Source organism: Belonocnema kinseyi, chromosome 1, assembly GCF_010883055.1.
Source record: "Belonocnema kinseyi isolate 2016_QV_RU_SX_M_011 chromosome 1, B_treatae_v1, whole genome shotgun sequence".
Taxonomy (NCBI): Eukaryota; Metazoa; Arthropoda; class Insecta; order Hymenoptera; family Cynipidae; genus Belonocnema; species Belonocnema kinseyi.
In genome coordinates, this window is record NC_046657.1 from 84,331,340 (window position 1) to 84,353,760 (window position 22,421).

Genomic DNA, 22,421 nt, shown 5'->3' on the forward strand with positions numbered 1-22,421 from the left:
AATTCTACTATCCTAGTTTCCCGATGTCGGTAAATGTCGGCAAGAGGAATCTATCTTTTAAATTTATTTCGTAAATTAATAATAAACAAAATAGGAAACGATTCTTGAATTATGAAAATAATATATACTGGATATTATTTGGAATAAATGAATATATTTCGTAAACTTTATACTATTTTTGTAATAATTGTAGTTTTGTGAAGTACAAACTATAAATTCTAAATGTCAGGAAGATGGGAGAAATGGTCGTGGGCATCGATCTTTACTTTCCAAGTCTATAGATATATAAAACACGTATGATGCACACCTCATGTTTCACAGAATGACGTCATGCAGTTACTAAGGAATGGGCTTTTACACACAAAAGTTATGACAAAAATTATCGTGAAATTAGAGGTTGGAGTCACTTGAATACTCAAGAAAAGGAAAAACGAAGGTCAATGGTCCTTACGTCATTTGACACGCAGATTTTTCAAATATTTTATTTTAAAGTATTTTAGTAAATTAAAAACGAATCTTTCGCATTATAAAAAATAAAATAAAAACGTAACACAATGAAAATCTGAGATGTGTCCCATGGGTGGAGGGAGGGGTTCAAAATTATCCAAAAAACTGTGTTTTTTCATTTTTAATGTTTCCCATTTCAAAATCTGTTTATTTAAAAAAAAAATTTAGAGTAATTGAATTCATTTTTAAATTTTTTTTTTAATTGGTCTAATCAGCTTTAATGCTGAACTATAATTTTGTTACGTTATAACAATTTAAAATTCTGAAATTTCAAAAGCTTTGACTTTGAATTATTCAATTCCATTTAAAAATGTCAACGTTTAATCGCTTTGAATTTAAAATTAATACAATTCAAAAGTTTTTAAATATATTTAATTTTGAACGCTCTCCAATTTCCAAAATTCTTATCTTAAAATATTCAATTTTGAACATTTTTACATTGTTCTATTTTCGAAATTTTAATCTGAAATCATTTAATTTCCTGATTCTTTAATTGAAAATAAAATTGATTTATTTTTAGCGCTCCGACTTCGAAATTATACAATTCAAATTCTTTTTCTAAGTAATTTGTCAAGAATCGTTAATGATTTAAAAAATTTTTAAATTTATATTTAAAAATTGGTTTAATAATGGATTTTTTAATTGTTTATATGATTCAAAATCAATAGATTTCCCATAAAAAAATTTTTGCTGATGATTATCGACCTCCACAAATTTTCCGCAAGATATATTTTTAATGGAATGAAATGGAATTTAATTTGTCTCATGTCTGAATCAAAGCGTTTGGAATTCAATCATTTTAATTTGAAGGTATTAGAAATTGAAAAATTATAATTTAGAAACACTCAAAATTGAAAATTTTCATTCTAATTTTTCGAAAAAAGGACAATTTCAAAACTTAGCAAATTTAATACTTTCAGATGAGAATTTTTAAAATTGGATTATTTAAATTCAATAATATAAAATTAAAAACGAGATTGAATATTTCAAAGTTAAAGATTCTGAAGTTCTAGAATTTCTAGCATGCAAATAATTCTAGAAATTGTAGAATAAAGGAATAGACAAATGTTTCTAAGATAAAAAAAAAATAAATGAACTATTATAAAGTTTAAAATTGAATTATTTTAAAACATTTCAAAGGCTTAATTTGGATAAATTATTTTTCTTAAGTTTTGTCTGTTTTGAATTAATTCTGGAGGCATATAGTTTATACAAATAAAATTTCGAAGAATTAAAAAAAAGGAAACAATTTTGTACGTTTAAAATTTTTTTAAATTCGAAAATAACAAACTTTAATTTTCAACTTCTCATTATGAAAAGAATTGATTAAAATAAATTAAAATTTAAGAAGATTATCATTATTTCTGCAAAAGAATTTTCTAGAAATTAGAGTTGTTGGAAAACTGTTCCCGGAAGAATTCTTTTCCTTTTTCATAAATGGCCTCACAGATCTTAGGATCGCACTTTCCAGAGGAATATCAAAGGCTCGAAACTTTTTATTCCCAAGACCAATTCGCTTCTTCTTCTCACCTCTCTTATTTACTTTCTTACCTCAATACCTGATCAGATTCGAAATCTTTAATCACAGTTTAACCAGGTGAAATTTTTCATTAAAAATCATTGTATTTATTTTTTGTTTTCCTAAATCATAGACACATTCTTTCCCCTATTCCTTCTTTATTCCCCTATTTTCAAGAAACTTCCTTCTTTTCTCATTTTTTCGGTTTAATATGCGAACTGAATTAATAAAATAAAAAATTATACTATTTTTTTTAAATTTAAATATTTGGTTACAAATTGAATTATTTTGTTAAAGTCGTATTTTTGGTTTTAAAATTCAACTACTTGGTTGAAAATTGAACTATTTTGATACAAAGTCATTTTTTTCTATGATTAAAAATTTAACTATTTTTTGAAAATTCCTTTATTTTTTTTGGTTGAAAATTAATTTTTTAAACTAAAAATGTAACTTCCATTTTTGGTTGAAAAATATTATTTTTAATTCGAAACTGATCTTTCGTAGATGAAAATTCATCATTTTCGGTTAAAAATTATTTTTTTGTTTAGTTTTGATTTAAAATAGATCTTACATTGTTGAAAGTTCATCTATTTGGATTGAAATTCTATGTATTTTGTTGAAAATTCAACTATTTTTGTTTAATTTTTTTCTCGTCGAATTCAGCTGTTTTTTATTTTAAATTAAAATATTTTTTGGTTGAAATATCAACTATCACATTTTTCTTTGAGAACTCATGTCTGATTTGAAAATTAATCTTTTGTTGCTTTTAAAAATGTAACTGTTTGATTAAAATTGATCTTTTTTTTAGGATTTTACTATTTTGTTAAAAATTTGTTCTTATTTTATTTGAAAATAAATTTCCTTACATGATAATTTATCAACTCGATTTTTGGTTGCAATGTAACCTTTTTTAGCTGAAAATTTAATTATTTGGTAAAAAATTTTTGCATTTGGTTACAAATTAAACTTTTATTGAAAATTTAACAATTTCGTTGATTTTTTCTTTCTTGACTGAGTTTTTAAAATCATTTTGTTGAAAATTCCACACTTTTTAAGAATTTATCTTTTTTTTATCCAAGTTTTTTGTAAAAAATTAAACTTTTTTGGTTGATGATTTAAATATTTTGTTGAAAATTCATCCTTTTTGGTTGAATTCGACTGATTTTGATTCAAAATTAAAATCCTTTTTGTTTGAAATATTAGCTTTTCATTATTCATTCAGAATTGATCTTAATTGGATGAAAATTCAACTATCTGGTTGAAATTTTGAACTGCTTTGTTAAAAATGTACTTTTTTGGTTAAAGATTCATCTTTTTGGGTTGGAAATTGAACTATTTTGTTTAAAAATTCAACTATTTAGCCAAAAATTAACCTTTTTTTTTTGCAAATTTATCTGTTTTGTAGAAAATTTGTATTTTTAGGTTAAAAATAAAAAAATTGGGATTATTTTTTTTCTCTACTGAAGAATCAACTTTTAAAAATTAAAAAAAAGTTCAAATTCGTTTTTTTAGACGCAGAAAGTTCATATTTTGATAGAAACGTATTTTTTTTTAGACAGGAAAATGCGACTAAATTTTGTTTATAAATTAAATGTTATAAAATTACAACAAAATAGTTGAATTTTCAACCGTAAAGATAAAACTTTATTTTTAAAAAACCAACAAATTAGTTCAACTAAAGTATTTTCGACTAAAAAATATGAATCGTCAACAAAAAATGATTTCTTAACAAAGTGGTTCAACAAAAATTTGTAAACAAAATATTTAAATCCTTAAGCAAAGAAGATTAATTTTTAACCAAACAGTTGCATTTTTATCCAGGAAAGATGAAATTTGTAATAAAAACAGGTGCATTTTTAAATACAAAAAAATAAAAATATAAAACAGTTGAATTTTCATCCAAAAAAGATTTCAGTTGAGGTTTTAACATATTTTCAAAAAAATAATTGAATTTTCTGCCAAAAAGAGTGACTGCAAAAAAAAATACAAGAGGGTAGTGTCGGTAATAGTAACCAATTAAATGAATTAAATTTCTAAAATCGAAAGTGGAATGATTATTAATATTTTTTCACATTATGGGAAACGGGGTGTGTTAATCTCGATAAATCTCGTTAAAATATAATTGGTTCGCAATTCGCATCTCACGATCCTAAGTCAATGGAGTCGATAGAGTTGTCTGCTATTAAAATCGATCAGAGTGTGTCATCATTTCAAAGGTCGCCTCCCACCTCTTTCACTATTATTATAATTTCTACATTAGATTATCGATTTCTGCTTGTAATCTTGTTGATCAACAAAGCACTTTTTATTTTTATTTTAGTGGTTTCGGATTTTACAGTCCAAAATGCTTTTAAAATAGGGGAAATAGGTTGATTTAAAAAAAACTGAATTATAAAGGAATAAATACTTTTCAATAAAATTAATGTTTTAATCGTTGAAATTTCAACCAGGAGATATGAATTTTCTACCAAAAGAAATGGATTTTGAACAAAAGAGTTGAATATTCGACCAAAACGGATTAATTTTTAAGCGAATACTTGTATTTTTAACAAAAAGATATTAAATTTATACTAAATCAGTTGATGTTTTAACTGAGAATTTTTCCACAAAATAGTTGAATCCTCGACCAAAAGCAGATTAATTTTTGACCTATGACTTTTTAATCAAATTCTTGTATTTTCGTCAAAATAATTAAGTTTGCAACCAGACAGTTGTATTTTTATCTAAAAAAGATTATATTGCTACCTAAAACAAATTAATTTTCAGCAGACGAGTTCAATTTTCAACAAAGAAACATTTTTAAGTCACAAAATAAAAACAATAAAACTAAATTATTGAATTTTCAACAAAAAATTTCATTTTTAACCAAATAGTTGAATTCTTAGTTTGAAAAATTCTTTTTTAACGAAAAAAGAACAAATTTTCAACAAAATAGTAAAATTAACCAAAAAGATTGTTTTTATCATAAAATAGAATAGTCAAATTAAAAAAAATTGAACTAAAAATGTAATAATTTATATTTTTCTTAAAAAAAAACATTTTAATATTAAATAAAAAACTAGAGTTAAATTCAACCAAAAAAGGCGATTTTTTCACAAAATAGTTCAATCCTCTACCATAAATAGATTCAATATTTTGGAAAACTTTTAGATTCTGAACCCGAAAATATGAATTTTCAACAAAAAAGTTCATTTTCAGCCAAATAGTTAAACTTTCAAGCTAAACAGATGATTTTGTTAACAACAAAAAACTAGAATTTTTAACTTTTATAAGTTTTTAATTTTTAATAGTTAATTTTTCGATAAAGAAAAAAATTCAACAAAATTGTTGAATTTTTAACTAGGAAGATGAGTTTTCATGCAAGAACATCAATTTTCTACGAAAAAAGTTTAATTTTCCACAGAATACATGAATTTTCAACAAAAAATTGTATAGTTAATTTTTACCATTTTAAACTTCATTTTTAAGAATAGTTACATTTTCAACTAAGAAATATCAATTTTTTACTAAAAACGGAATAGTTACATTTTCAGTTGATAAAATTAATAATTTCAAAAGTTTTGTATGTTTAATTTTCAGCAAAAAAAATTTTAAACAAACAAAACAAATTAAACAAAAGATAGTGGAATTCTTAACAAAAGAAATTAATTCCAAACTAAAATGATCAATTTTCAATAAAAAAATGCATTTTTAAGAATATAGTTAATTTTTTAACTAAAAAATATAAATTTTCAACTAAAAACGGAATAGTTACATTTTCGTTTGATAAAATTAATAATTTCCGTCCCAGAAAAGTTTAATTTTCAATCAAATTTTCTATTTATTTTTAACTTAAAAATACGATATTTAAAAAAAATGAACTTTCAACTAAAAATATGAATCTTTAACAAAAAAATAAGTTTTTTACAAACTAGTTCCACTTTCAATAAAGTGCTTGAATTGTCAACCAAAAAAGATGAATCCTTGATGAAAAATTCAATAGAACTTATTTAAAAAAAAGATTTCTATTTTGTATTTAAAAGAAGTTTTTAACAAAATAATAGAATTTACGACCAAGAAAGAGTTATCAGTCAATAAGGAACAAAATTTAAAATTGTTTATTTTTCAAGCTAAAAATAAGAGTTTTTTTACAAAATAATGTAATTTTTAATTCAAAAATATAAATTTTTAACAAAAAACTTGCATTTTCAACCAAATATTCCATTTAATTTGAATAAGAAGATATGAGTTTTCTACAAAAATAGTTGTATATTCAACCGTAAAGATAACATTTCAACTTAGTAGTTAAATTTTTAATAAAAAAAGATCATTTTTTGACGAAAAATGTCATAGTTGATAATTCAACCAAAAAATATTTTAATTAAAAATAAAAGCAGTTAAATTGAACCAAAAAGGCTAATTGCAAACTAAAAAATTTATCTAACAATTCTCAACCAAAATAATTAATTTTCAACCAAAATCTTGCATTCTTAAACAAAAAAGTAAATCTTCTTTTAAACCTGATGTGTTTTTTTTTAATATTCAATTTCTTGTGTGCAAAATGCCATCATAGCCTAAAATTGTTTCAAATGTTGCGAATCTTCTTTGAAATCTATTTTTTTTTCATTTTACCATTTCTTTTGAATAACCAATTTTTGACTAAGAAATGTTAATTTTACTTAGAAATGCTAACAAAACGTATGGCATTCTTGAAAAATGCTTCATTTTTAAACTACAATCATTTTTAGATTAAAAATGCCCATTTCCGGAGTACAAAGTTAAAATTACCTAAAATTGTTGAAGATTGAGAGTCCTGATGAAAATTTGTGTTTTGTAATGTTAATTTTTGTCGAAAAAAATTAACTCCGTAAAATGTTGAGAAATTTTATGATTTTATAATAAATTTCTTTTCGTAAAAATACTATATTTCGAGTAAAAATCATTAACATAAAACATAAACAACATTTTTCATTTGTGGATTAAATTTTCAAATTTAAAATATAAAACAACTCCAAGTAATGAAAAGCCTGAAGGTGTTTCAACAGCAATGATTGCAACATTTTAGAGACATATCGTGGCACCATTTTTAAAAAATATGTTTCCGAAGATAAGATATCAAGTTTAATCAATTATCAAAAATATGGTCCTTGCTTTTCTTTTCGTTTATTTGAGATAATGGATACCATAAAATCTTCAAAATGTTTATTAATTAATATTGATTTAAGATTTGCGTGAGACTTTTTTGAAATTCTCTAATTGGCTAAAACTTATCTCAATGGCTGATTTTAGGGGTCGTCCAAAGTGTTGAACTTTCAAGACAAAATGATAAGCTTTTAACGAAACAGCAAAATTATCAACAAAAATCGTTCAGTTTTCAACTAAAAAATGAATTCTCAACGGAAAATATAATAGTTGATATTTAATCAAAAATTATTTTATTTAAAAATGTAAAAAAAGAGTTTAATATAATCAAAAAAGAATACTTTTCAACAAATACTTTAATCTTCTACTAAAACAGATTAATTTTCAATCCTACAGTTGCATTTTCAACCAAAAAACTTATTTTTCAACTACGAGGCTAAATTTGCTACCACAAATTGAATAGTTTAATTTTCAGTTGAAAAAATTAATTCTTAATAAAAAGAAGACGAATTCTCTACCAAACAGTTACATTTTCTTTCTGGAAATACTAATTTTCAACAAAATGTTTAGTCGTTGATATTTAAATGAAAAAATATTTTACTTTTAAGTACAAAAAAGTTGAATGTAACAAAAAGACGATTTTTCAACAAAATACTTAATTTTTCAAATAAAACAGATTAAATGGCTACCATACAGTTATATTTTTAACAAAAAAAAATTATTTTTTACAAAAAAAGTGTTGTCTATCAAATACATATATGTATTTCCTGTAAAATAGTTTATATTAATATAATTATATACTTGCATTTTTAAAATAAAAAAAAATCGATTTTCTACCAAAAAATATGAATTGTCAACCAAATACATATATTTCAACCAAAAAGTAGGATTTAAAAAAAAAGATTAATTTTCTACCAGAAAAGACGAATTTGCAACAAGATACATACATTTTTAACCAAATAGTTGAAGTTTTTAAGAAAAAAGACAAAATTTCATTAAATACATTAGTTTTCACCAAATTACACATATTACGAACTAAATAATTTGAACAATGAATATGATGTTAGTCTTTTATTTGTTTAATTTTTAGTTAATATTTTTCTTCGTTTCTAAACTTTTTTAACTGAATAGTTGAATTTTTTAATTTAAAAATATCAGTTTTAATTAAAAATGTCATAGTTATATTTTTATCGAAGAGAATTAATTTTCAATTAAAAAAATAGAATTTTTTAAATAACAGTTTAATTTCTTATCGAATAGTTGAATTTTCAACCGGAGAATATGAATTTTCAACAATATAAATAGATAAATTTTCAGTTTAAAAAAATAACTTTTTACAAACAAAAAAAAACGAAATTTTCAAACTAAAGTTATGAATCTTTAACAACAACAACATCTAACTTAAGAAAGTGATTCAACTTTCAACCAAGGAGTTGAATTTTCAACCAAATACATACATTTTCTACCAGATAGTTCAATCTTAAACAAATAAGATCAATTTCGTTTATATTTTATATATTTTTTCGTTTCTAAAAATTTATAACTAATTTTTAAAATTTTTTAACTGAAACAAAATCAATTTTGAACCAAATATGATGTTATTCAATTTTCTTTGAGAATTAGTTTTCAAGTAAAAACAAAAACAATTTTGTATCAAACAGTTTAGTTTTGTAATTTTTCAACCAAAGTTATGAATTTTCTACAAAAAATGAGCTTTTAAGAAACTAGGGCAACTTTAACCAAGAAGTTGAATTTACGATCGAAAACAGTTTGATTTTAACCAACGAAGATGAATTTTCAACAAAATACTTAAATTCTCTCTAAAAAGCAAATATATTTTCAACGAAATAGTTAAAGTTTCTACCAAATTGTTTAAATTTCGAGCCATTCAAATTGTTTTACTTCACAAAAACAACAATCACTTGATATTAAGAAATATCTTGACTGTTCATTAAAAATCAGTAATTATACATTACATATTAAAAATTAAACAAAAGAAACTAAACTTTGCACTTATAATTGTAATCGTTCTATTTAAACAATTTTATTTTGTAAGTCAATTTATTGAATTTTGAGGTATAAATAATAATTCAACACCTGTTATTTGTAGGAAAAATTTCTAGTAAGTTGAAGGAATATTCAGAAGTTGAAAAAAATTAATTTAAAATTTGAAATGATTTTAAATAATTTACACCGAGAACAACAGGTTATTTGTACCGAAATTTCGGTGCAAATAGTCCATGGCCTAATTTAAAACCAAGTATAGATTTTGACAGATTTCGAACAAAAAATTTTGAATATTTTTAAGAATTTTTAAAGGATTTAGAAGAATAAGAAGAAACATTTCCTAGGAAAATTTAAAATTATTTTTTTTATTTTTTAAAATTAATTTTAAGAGAATTTTTAAAAAGATTTGGAAAGATTGACAAAGTTATCAAAAATAATTGTGTAAGATTATAGACATCTTTTTTTATTTGGCAGGAATTAAAGAAATTATATTAGGAAAATTTGAATTACTTTAAAATATGCTTAAAAGTTCAGAAAAAGTTTTTATAATGATCAAAAAAATTGCTAAAAATTAAAAAAAAAAATTTTTAAGAATTCATGTTTTGTCGTTGAAGGTCCATCATTTTAACTGAAAATTCATATCTAGTGGAAAATGTAACTACTTTTTTTAAAAATCAATTTGTTAAACTAAAAATGTAACTATAAATGTCAAACTATTGTTTGACAATTTATGCATTATGTTTTTGGGTATAAAATTTATTTACTTTTTTGTAGAAAATTCTCTTTTTCTTCGCTAGTTTATTTTCTTCTTTTAATTTTTTGGTTTATTATAAATTTATGTATGCCAGTTATATATTTATTATTTTATTTTAAAATTCATCTGTTAGGTTGAAAATAAAATTACTTGGTTGAAAGTTAAACTCGTTTGTTAAATTTTTTTGTTGAAGATTCATTATTTTAATCAAAAATTCATTTATTTGCTTGAAATATGAGATATTTTATTAAAAACTTATTTTTTTATTGATGAAAAGTAATTTTTTGCCGCAAATTGAATTTCTTCTCTTTTTTTCTTTTTCGGTTGAAAATGATTATTTATTGGAATTGAAAATAAAACTATCATTCCCGTTGAACGTTCCATAATTTTAGTTAAAAATCCATCTATTTGGTTGAACATTAATTTTTTGACTAAAAATTTACTTATCAAATTTTTGGTTGAAAACTGATCTTTTTTTAGTTAAAAAGTGCATCTTTTTTGTTTAAAATTCTACTCTCCCAGTTAAAGATGTACAATTTTAGTTGAAAATTCATAACTTTGTTTGAAAATGTAACTTTTTTTTTTAAACTTTTTTTTTGTTAAAAGTAATTTTTTTAATTGAAAATTTAAGTTACTCCAATGGAATATTCCATAGTTTTAGTTGAAAATTCATTTATTTGGTTGAAAATTTATTATTTTAACTTAAAATTTAATTACTAAGTGTTGGTTAACAATAAATCTGTTTCCGTAAAAAAGTAATTGGTTGTTTTGTTAAAAATGCGAATATTTCAATTCAACTAGTGCAGTTGAAGATTCATCATTTTAGTTGAAAATTCATCATTCAAGTTGAAAATGAATTATTTTCCTGAAAATCCGTTATTTTTTTGTTTGAAAATTAATGTTTTGAGCTAAAAGTTGAAGAATTCAATTTTTTGTTAAAAATTTATATTTTTTGTGTTAAAGGATGCTTGAAATGTACGACATGAAACAAAATAAGTGTTTGTGTTTAGAGACAAATATGAATATGTTACTTTTAGTTTACCGGGAAAATTAAAAAATAGACCAAGAAATGATCGGGAATTTGAAAATGTTTAAATTCATTGATTGAGTCTTCAATTTAGTGGATTTATATTTTTGGAACTGAATCTGAATCTTTGAACTCTATAATTTATAAAAGTTTAAAAAAAAATGATTTGGCAATTTAACCACTTTGAGAACTTTAATTTGCAGCTCATTTTTTATTACTTCAAATGGAAAAATGGTTGACTTTAGAATTCGTTATTGTAATTTCATTGAACTTGAAAAATGTTAGTGAACCGGAAAATGACCGAAGAATTTTTTCCTTTGATTAAAACGGCCACTCTGAATACATGAGGTTGTGCTTTTTTTTATAATGATTTTGATTTGAAGGATGTTGAGAGTGTAAAGTAAGGAATGTGTACGGTAATAATGAAGACTACTATTGGCAAAAGGGAACTCGTCGAGGCCTTTCACCCTGATTGTGAGCCAGCTTCACTCGACTTTCGATCTCTTTCCCACGTATTATTATTCCCTCACGGTTAACTCCATTAACTATCCTCGGAATCGTGCTACACCAACACTTGTACTTTAAAATTTATTATATACACTTTGCAGTTTGCTCCCGCGAAAACAATGCTCTGTCTCACTATCTACCTGCTTGTCGAAAGTCAGAGTCACCTCAGATTTGCCCTAGAATTCGAGCAATGACGGCAAAAAAAACCGCTAATTGTTCCTCGAACAATAGTTCCTTTTAGATGATCAAGATTTCTATTTTGTTTAAGACAGTTTGACCGGATAAAAGTTTTAAACAATTCGAATAATTGTTACGTTTAACCTTTCGTCGAACGTTCGACCAAGTGATTGAATTCACAACCAGGAAAGGTGAAAACTAAGAGAAAAAAAAGAGTTGATATTTCAACCAAGAAAAGATTTTCATTTCAAATAAAAAAAATAAAAAAAAAAGGTTGAATAGAACCCAAAAAGATGAAATTTCAATCAAAGGAGATGAATTTTCAAATAAAAAGAGATTAATTTAAAAATCCTTTACTTTAAACAATGTCCATTTTAGATTTTAATTTTTAATTTAAAGAATTTTCAAATGCAGTCTTGAAGACCTAAACAATTAAAAATTAAAAGTTTTTGAAGTTGGAAATGTTCGATAAAAAACATTTTTATTTTATCAACTGTAAATATAAATAAACTAGTTTTAAAATGAATCTGTATTTTAAGTATTAAAAAGTGAAGAATAATTTATTTGGCAAAACTTCCAATTCTAGAAAACAGTTAAATATTTAAACAAATAATTAAATTTGCAACCAAGAGGATTAATTTTATACGATAAAAAGGGCTTTTCCACAAAAAATATAAGCTGTTAACCAATCAGATGAATGTTCTATTAAGTGGATTATTCTTCTGCTAAAGACCAATTTTCCACGATTCACATAAATTTTCAACCAGAGTTTAATTTTGAAACTAAAAGTGATCAATTATTATCAAAAAATGGAATAGTTACATTTTCAATGAAAAAAAATAATTTTCTATAGAACAGTTTAATTTTCTACCAAATTGTTCTGACGAATTTTATACAAAAATGTTGAATTTTCAACTAACTTAAATGTTTATTTAGAAAATAATCTAATGTGGAACAAAATTAAATTATTTTTAATCAAAGTATTTTAATTTTCAATCAAAGACCCAAAATGAAATATTAAAATTTGTATAAAAAAACTTTCAATAATAACAAAAAATCTTCCACAAGACAGTCGTAATTTCTACAAAACTGTTTATTTTCCACCATACTGTTGAATTTTCTAGACAGACCATTTTTCTGCAGAAAAGTTTTTTTTTAAATTAAATAATTACATTTTCTCTAAAAAAAATGATTGCTTAACCAAAAAATTTTGTTATCAAAGTAGTTCAATTTTCAACCAAAAAGATAAATTTTCTGCTAAAATCATGAATTTTGCACAAAAAAATTTATTTTCAAGAAAGCAGTTTAACTTTGAACCAGAGTTGAATTTACAATCTAGAAAGAATTATTTTCAACCAAAAGTGTAATATTTGATATTTCAAACAAAATGTTATATTTAATTAAAACCAGTAGAATTTAACCAACAAAGGCACATTTTTAACAAAGTACTTGGATCCTCAACTATAGCAGATTCAATTTCGTAAAGGATGAATTTTCAACAAAATATTTGAAATTTCTACCAAAGTTGTAAATAACAGTTTTAAAGCAAAAAGATTAATTTTTCTAGCAATATATACGAATTTTTAACAAAATAAAAGCATTTTCAACAAAAACAAATTTTTTGATCAAGACAAATTTTCAAATAAAAAATATGATTTCTTAAGAACATTGTGGAATTTCCAACAAAGTGATTAGACTTGAAACCAAGCAATATCATTATTAAACAAAGAAGATTAACTTTTTACCAAAGAGATGAATTTTCAAATCAAGAAGACGCGTTTTCAACTAAGACAGTTTTTTTCAGGGAATAGAGAAAAACAATTCATTCAAAATGTTGAATTTTCAGGACAAAAAGTTGAGCTTTAAACAAAACAGTTCAATTTTCATTAAAATACTAAAAAAATAGAATAATTTTCAACCAGCAAATAAAAATCCTAAATAAAATACAAGCATTGTTAACCAAATAGTTCAGTTTTCGACCAAGAAGATTAATTTTTTATCAACAAAAATTTATCCTCAACAAAATGAATACATTTTAAACCAAATACTTGAATTTTCAGCCAAGAGGTAAAATGTTATACCAGAAAAGACGAATTATCACTTAAACAAAATAGTTCAATTTACGTATTAAAAAATCTATTTTGAAAAAAAATTCAATTAAATTTACGAATTTTCAATCTAAAAAAATGGAATTTTAAGAAAGTAATGCCACTTTTAACCAAGAGGTTGAATGCATTTTCAATCTAGAAAGATGAATTATCATATGTCATATTTATGGTTCAGAATTAATCTTTTTTGCTTAACAATTCTACTATTTAGTTGAAAATTTAGTTATTTTGTTGAAAATTCAACTATTTTGTTAAAAAGTCATCTTTTTTTGCAAAAAATTCAACGGTTTTTCTGGAAAATTCGTCTTTTCGAATTGAAAAATCGCTCTTTTAGATTGAAAATTCATGCTTTTTGTTTGAAAAGTCTTCTACTATCTTATTGATTCAGAATTCGTCTCGTTTGGTTAAAAATTTTATTATTCAATTGAAAATTTAATTCTTTTTTTATTTTGAAAATTTAACTATTTTCTTAGTCATATTTTTTGGTTGAAAGTTAATTCCTTTTACTGTCAAAGTCTACTTTTATATTTTTGGCTCCGAATTCATTTCTTTACGTTAAAATTTCAATTATTATTATTTTTTTTTAATTGAAAAATTCGATCTTTTGGATTGAAATTCTTTCTTTTGGATTAAAAACTCCTAGAAATAAGAGGCAAATTCTTCCAAATAGACAAATTTTCAACAAAGTATATGAACTTTCAACCAACTAGTTCCATTTTCAACCAGAAAGTTTATTTTGCAAACCAAAAATCGAATAGTTAAATTCAATCAGATTAATTTTAATCAAACAGTTGATGTTTTATAAAAAAAAATTCGATTAAAAGAGATGAAATTACAAGCCAAAGACGAATTTTCAACTAAAACTATCAATTTTCTACCGAAACAGGAATAGTTAAATTTTCAACCGAAAATATTGATTTTCGATCAAAGAGATAAATTTTCAACTAAAAAGATTAGTGATCAACCAGAAAAAATTAAATTGTAACAAACTAGTTAAACTTTCAATCAAGAAGTTGAATTTTCATCTAAAAAAAAAGATAAATTATGGTACTTATGTAAAATAAATTATGGTAATGTGCAGTAAACTTCTAAGACAATGAGGGATGCGCAGAAGACTTATGCGACTACAATGGTTGCGCAGTAAACGTATATACCACCCGTAAATGCGCAGTAGACTTCTGCGACACTTATGAATGCGCAGTAGGCTTCTACGACTCAAATGGCTGCGCAATAAAGTTCTATGGTATATGTGGATGCGCATTTAAATTCTATAACACCCACAGCTGTGTAGTAATCTTCTATTGCATCGAAAATCACGGATTAGATTATGAGAAATCTTTTTTTCGAAACAAAAATACTCACTAACGTTGTTTTAAGAAATATTATAAATTAGACAATTTGATTCAACGATAATGATCCGTTTTTTTTTTGTTTAATTACAGAAATAAGGCGATCGCAGACTACCTGAGCGCGAATGGCTACCAGGATGCGTTGGAAGCGTTTAAGAAGGAGGCTGATATGCCAGGTGAAGTTGAGCGCAAATATGGTGGTCTCCTCGAAAAGAAATGGACCTCCGTAATCCGACTACAGAAAAAGGTTAACTTTGGAAATTATTAAACAGATAAAATGATACAATTACTTGAAATTTCTAACTTATAATACCAGGGTGGCGACTTGACCGGGAAATGATCGATGATTAAATTAAAAACCCGGGAATTCACTTCTGATGGCAGTAAAATTCGACTTTTCATTATACTAATAATTTTTGTCAATTTAGAAAGTTTTTTTTTTGTTACTTAGTCCTCATTTATTTGACTATGAACAGGGAATTTTAGAAAATAATTATCGTTTTTATTTTAGGACAGGGAGTTTTTCGGCAAAGAAATATAATTTCTCTTGAAACATGGAATTTTTTTAAACCATCATAATTTGGATTTAAAAAAAGGAATTAAAAAGAATTCCAAATTCAAGTGAGAATTTATCACAATTTGATAGTTTCCTCTTCCCAATTTTATATAAAGAAATTACGTCAAGTTGTTTTTAGAGTAGAAGTGGTATTTTAAAGAAGAAATATTTCTGATTTATAATTTTTTTTAGATTGTTCGTTGCGACTCCTTGTCTTTTTTTTATAGTTAAAAATTCAACTGCTTGGTTAAAAGTTATGCTCTTCAGTTAAAAATTAATTTTTTTGGCTTAAGATTTATAATTTCAATTCGATATTCATCTTTGGTTGAAGTTGGAAAATTTATGTACTTTGTGAAAAATTCGCCTTTTTGTAGAAAATTAATCTTTATGGTTGCAAATTCTTTTCTTTTTTAGTATAAAATTGAACTATTCCAGTTGAAGATTTATCAGTTTAGTTGAAAATTCATCGATTTGGTCGACAATTAATTCCTTTAACTGAAAATGTGATTGTCTATTTTTTGTTGAAAATTCATCTGTTCTTGTTCGAAATTTAACAATTTGGATGCAAATTTGTATTTTTTAATTACAAACTAACTATTTCATTGAAAATCCACATATTTAGTTGAAAATCGATCGCTGGAGCGGGAAACCGGGAATTTTTTGAGATCGGGAAAAACCGCGAAATGACAGTGAATTTTTTTTGGCCGGGAATTTTACAAATTTGTAGAAGAAAAATGTGCCCACGTTCGATTTCAACAGTTTTAAAATAATTAGTTAAATTTTTAGATTTTTCAATTATGCTATTATTTAGCTTACAATGCGTAATTATTCAAATTTTTACTTAGAAAATTTTCCATTCTAATTTTTATTTTTAAGCTTACATTTTTAATTTGAAGAATTTTTAAATGCTTTCTTAAAGAATTGAACAAATAAAAAATAGAAGCCTTTGATGTTGAATATTTTGGATAAAAAACATTTTTATTTAAGAAATAAATAAAAAATTTTAATTTAACTGCATTTTAAGTAATAAAAAGTGAACAAAAACGATTTGACAAAACGATCTTAGACCAGTTCAAAATTTTCAGATTTTAACATTGAAACTTAAACGATTTCAATTGGAAAGTCTTAGTCATTAAACAAATATGAACGTGTGACTCAAAGTTTATAAACTATTTTCAACTTAAAAATAACTTTATAATAATATATTCTTAATTAAAGGATTTTATTACATTTAAAATACTGATAGTTGTAAAGAATCTTTAACTGCACTTTTTGACATAGAAAGCCTGGAATCGTTAAAATTTCGAAGAGCCTTTAAACTTTGAACGTTACAATTTTAATTGTTGCATTTGAAAAATGCTTAATTAGTAAGTGAAATTTTTTAATTTTGATGTATAATTTACAAATGAACATTTGTAGAAAAAATTGGAGTGATTTTAAGAGATATTTAGGAGTTTCAAAAAGACAAATTATTATCATGCAAATTTTAGAAAGTGTTCTTAAAATCTTCTAGAATCTTTTTTGAAAATTTTGTTGAAATCTTTGAAAAACTTTTAAAATATTCTCTTAAAATAATTTTTCTAAATGAAAAGTTTTTTTTTTGATTTTCCTATGAATCTTAAGAAAATGTTTTTATTCTTTTGAAGCCTTTTACAATTCTTGAAAAGAATCTAAGTTTTTGTTTAAAATCTGCGAAAATCTACATTTTGCTATCATTTCAAGTTTTACATTAAGCTAGAATCTTTTCAAAACTTCTACATATCTCTTAAAACTACCCAAATTTCGCCTACAAATAATAAATGTTCAATTGTTATTTATACATCCAAATTGTACAGAAATGTTCTAAAAATTGCAGGGTTTTTGTTTTATTTTGTTGAAAGTTAGTGATTTGTGAAAAGTAATTTTTTAACTGAAAATATAAATTATCATAATTGAATATTTCATAATTTAGTTAAAAAATCATTTCTTTGGTTTGATATTCATATTTTTTGGTAGAAATTAAATTTCTTGGTTGAAAATTCATTTCATTGGTCAAAAATTCAACTATTCCAGTTAAATATTCAAAATTTTATTGTAAATTTTTTTTTGTGAAAGTAATTTTTTAATTGAAAATTTCACTTATTTTAATTAAAAATTCCATAACTGTAGTTGAAAATTTATCTTTTTAGGTAAACGTTAATGTATTTAACTTTAAATTAAAGTTTTGGTCGAAAATTAATCTTTTTTGTTATAAATTAATTTGGTTTGTTTGAAAACTCATCTATTTCAGTTGAAGATTTTTGGTTGAAAATTATTATTGTTTTTTTTTTTTTCGTTAGAACTTCAACTATTTAGTTTGGAAATTTGTCCTTTTTAATTAAAATTTCAAATATTTCGTTAAAAATCCATCTTTTGTTAAATGAACGTATTTTTTGTCAAAAATTAATGTTTTTAATTGAAAATTAATCTTCTTGTCTAAAAATTTAACTATTTCAGTTGAAGATTCACAATTTCATTTAAAAATTCATCACTTTGTTTTCAATTCGAAGTATTTTGTTTGAAAATTCTTTTTTTATGGTTAAAAATTGATTTTTTTAAACTGAAAGTCTAACTAGTACATTTTTTATTTAACAAAAAATAGATTTTTGGTGGAGAATTTAAGTTTTTTTTTATTAAAAATTAAATTATTTTGCGATTTTTTGCTCTCTTGTATTAAAGGATGTTCGGAATGAACGTCAGGATTTAAAATAAATGTTTTTTTCGCGGAAAATATGAATATATTAGTTTTTGACCAGGAATTCGGAATCGTCGGCCGAATCGCCACCTTAAATACTATTCTCAAATAAATATAATAATAATAATAATAATAATACCAGGTAATGGAACTAGAATCTAAACTTTCCGAGGCCGAGAAGGAATTCATCGAAGGAGCTCCAACCCGAGGAAAGAGATCCTCTTCCGAGTGGATTCCAAGGCCGCCCGAAAAATTCTCTCTCACTGGCCATAGAGCCACCATTAACAGAGTCATCTTTCATCCCGTTTTCAGCCTCGTCGTCTCCGCCAGTGAAGATGCCACAATCAAGGTTTGAAAGACACTTGTTATCAGATTTAAATTTATTTATTCAATTTTCAATCTCACATGACTCAGAGATTTTAGATAAAATCTTGCAAAGGTCAGGGAATTTGGATGAAAGGCATCTTAAACAGAGAGAAATAGAGAGTTAGAAAATGAGAAAAGTCATCTTTTTGGTCGAAAATTCGTATATTCGGGCAGAAAATTCTATATTTTTAATTTAAAATTCATCTCTTAATTTTAAAAGTCTACTAGTATATTTTTTGCCCAAAATTCATCTCTTTTGGTTAAAAAATCAACTAATTTGTTGAACATTCCTCTATTTTGGACCGAAAGTTCGGTCTTTTGAATTAAAAATTCGCCTTTTAATTTGGAAATTCCACTATTAAATCCTGGGTTGAGAAGTAATGTCTTGTGGTTAAAAATTAAACTTTTTTTTTTGTTCAATATTCTATTATTTTTGGCATAAATTTCATTCATTTGAATTGAAATTTCATCTTTTAATTTTATATGTCTACACTTATATTTTAGGCCTAAAATTCGTCTCGTTTGGTTAAAAATTCTCTTACTTGGTTGAAAATTTAATTTTTGCTTTTAAATTTAAACCATTTTTGTATAAAAGCGTCTTGTTTGGCTGAAAGTTAATTCTTTTCCGTTTTTGAAAAGTAAATTCATGTTTTTTGTACAAAACCTATCTTTTTTTCGTTGAAAATTCATCTTTTATGGTTAAAAATTAAATATATGTAATCTAAAAGGATATTTAATTGATATTCATATGTTGATGTCGGCAAAAAGTAAACAAGTTATTTTTAAATTGATTATTTTGGGTTTAAAATCATTTGTTTTAATAGAAATTCCATTCTTTTATATAAAAAAATTTTACTTTATGATTGAAAAGTAGTCCTCTTTAGGTGACGATTCAAATATTTTGTTAAAAATTTGTCTTTTTGGGTGAAAATATCCACTAATATATTATTGGTTAAAAAATAATTTTTTTTTGTTGAAAATTGAACTGGTTGAATTTTGAAAAACTGCTTGAAAAATGTTTAAAAAAAAAATGTATTAAAGATTAATTATTTTTGTTGAAAATTCATCTTTTCCATTGAAAGTTGAACTATTTTTTGAAAATTAGATATTTTGGTTTAAAATTCGCTGTTTTAACTGAAAATGTAACTTTTCAATTTTTTGTTGAAAACGGATATTTTTAATTCAATATTCGCCTTTTTTTGTATAAAGCTAATCTTCTTGGTATGAAATTTACCCTTTTTAGTTAAAACTGCACCTTTTCGGTTGAAAATTTACGTTTTTGTTTTGTAAAAAATTTTTTACTGAAAATCTACATTTTTCATTTTTTGTTGATTTTTTTTCTTAGTTTAAAATCTCATGTATTTTGTTGAAATTTCGTCTTTTCGTGTTTCAAAATTCCTTATTTTTTGTTTTAAAATTTCCCTTTTTTGTAGACATTTAATCTACTTTGGTTAAAAATTCACTTATTTTGCTGAAATTTTAATTATTTTGTTGACAAGTCATATTTTTTCATTGAAATTTCATCCGTTGAAAATTCGATTTTTCGTCTGCTTAAAGTTTGTTGTTTAACTGAAAATTTAACTTTTCCATTTCTGGATATAAGTGGATCTTTTTTAGCCGAAGATTCACCTTTTTTGTATAAAACTGATCTTCTTGGTTTTAAATTAATGAGTTTTAGTTAAAATTGGTTACAAAAGGGATTTTTACTTTTTGTTGAAAATTCGTCCTTTTGGTTGGAAAATTCATCATTTCAGTTTAAAATCTCTTTCATTGGTTGCAAATTTGACTTTTCCAGTTTTGGTTGAAAATTTTTGTTTTTTAGTTGAAAATTCATGTATTTTGTTAAAAGATATTCTTCTTTGGTAGCAAATTAATTTTCTTCACTGAAAATTCGTATTTTTTGTAGCAAATTAATCTTTTTGGCCGACCATTCGTCTTTTTGGTTTTATTTTTTTGAGATCTCATATTTGTAAATTTTTAATTAAACAATTTGGTCAAAAATTTATTTATTTGGTTTAAATTTTAATTATTTTACTATTTTGTCGATAACGCGTTTTTTTGTCGTTGAAAATTAATTTCTTTCCTGAAATTTCATCATTTCCATTTTTAGTTGAAAATTTATGTATTTTGTTAAAAATTGTTCTTTTTTGGTAGCAAATTATTCTTCTTGGCTGAAAATTCGTCTTTTTGGTTTTAAAACTTGACTCTTGTTGGTAGAAAATTCCTCTCTTTTTGGTAGAAATGTACCTTTTCCATTTTTTTTTAATTTATCATTTTCAGTTAAAAATTCATGTATTTTGTTGAAAACTAGTATATTTTGTTGAAAATACATATTTGTAGGTGAAAAATTAAGTTTGAACGATTATCTCTTTCATTAAAAATTTCACTATTTTGTTAAAAATGCGTTTTATAGTTGAAAATGATTTATTTTCTGAAAATTTAATGTTTCCATTTTTGGTTGAATTTTTTTTTAGTTGAAACTGTATGTACTTTGTCAAATTTAACCGTTTGTCGGGTAAAATTAATCTTCTTAGTGTTTAATTATTTTGTGGAAAATCGATGTTTTTTGTTGTTTAAACTTCCTTGTTTTAACTGAAAATTTGACTTTTCCATTTTTTGTTGTTAAAATCTTATATCAATCATTACATTTCTTATTAAGAATTCATATTTGTGGTCGAAAATTCAAATATTTTATTGAAAATACGTCCTTTCGGATTGAAAATTCATCTTTTATGGCAGAGAAGTAATCTTCTTTGGTGGAAATAAATAAATAAAAGTGAAAGTTTTTAATATTTATTGTTTTTACATATTCATTAATAGGGAAAATGAAAAAATGGTCAGACAAAAATGAGGAATTTCAAACACTATTTTAATTTTATTTTTGCCATTAATATCTTGAAATTGACTGAAGGATTTCTAAAAATATTTATTGAATTTTTTGCAAATTTTATTCAAGAATATAAAATATTTTTAAAACTTCTGAAGCATTTTCAGGAGCTTTTAATTTAAAGTATTTTAGGGAATTTTAAAGGATTCAAAGGATTTTTTTTATTAATTTCATTTATTTGAAGTAATTTTAAAGCTTTTGGAATATTTTAGGATTACGATTTTTTTTAATGTCTGAAGATATGGAACGACTTTATAAGACTTAAGATTCGAAGATTTCCGAGGATTTCAATGATCTTTTAACCCTTTGCGGCATGGTGGGAATATCGTATTCCCACCTTTTTTCATATCATTTTTTGTGATTTCAGAGTAGTTTTTATTGGATTTTACACATATATTTTTTAATTTCATGCTCGCAGGATGATAGAAAATTGAAATTTTTGTGCGAAGGGTCTAAATTTTTTAAATAATTTGTCAATACTTATAAACAAAGATGAAAAAAAGCCTTTTTTGTTGAAGAAATTCATTATTGAAAAAACTGTTCATTATATCCTTATGAAAATGGGTACTTAAGGGTTTTTGGGGTCGCTGAATACGAATCTGGACTCAGATTTCGAAAGTTCAAAATGGCGTACCCAATATGGCTGCCGAAATTGGGAATATTTTTGGATTTTATCTGAAAATTGGTATACAGATTACTCAGATTTTGGAAATTTAAAATGGTGGATCTAAGATGGCGCACGAAACTTGTAATATTTTTGGATTTTTTTCTAAAAATTAGTATACAGAGGTTTTCGGGGTCGCGGATCACGAATCTGAAATCA

General features: G+C 24.1%; 1 protein-coding gene across 2 annotated transcripts in view; it reads left to right on the forward strand.

The window, feature by feature from the left end:
• LOC117176248 (lissencephaly-1 homolog) overlaps nt 1–22,421 on the forward strand; it is a 53,485-nt gene that overhangs the window by 16,221 nt on the left and 14,843 nt on the right. The window contains exons 3-4 of one of the 2 annotated variants that reach the window (XM_033366403.1): nt 15,170–15,323; nt 18,488–18,694. In XM_033366403.1, coding sequence (XP_033222294.1) covers nt 15,170–15,323; nt 18,488–18,694 — 361 coding nt within the window. The remainder of the gene's footprint in view (nt 1–15,169; nt 15,324–18,487; nt 18,695–22,421) is intronic. The other variant, XM_033366412.1, reaches the window with a different exon arrangement.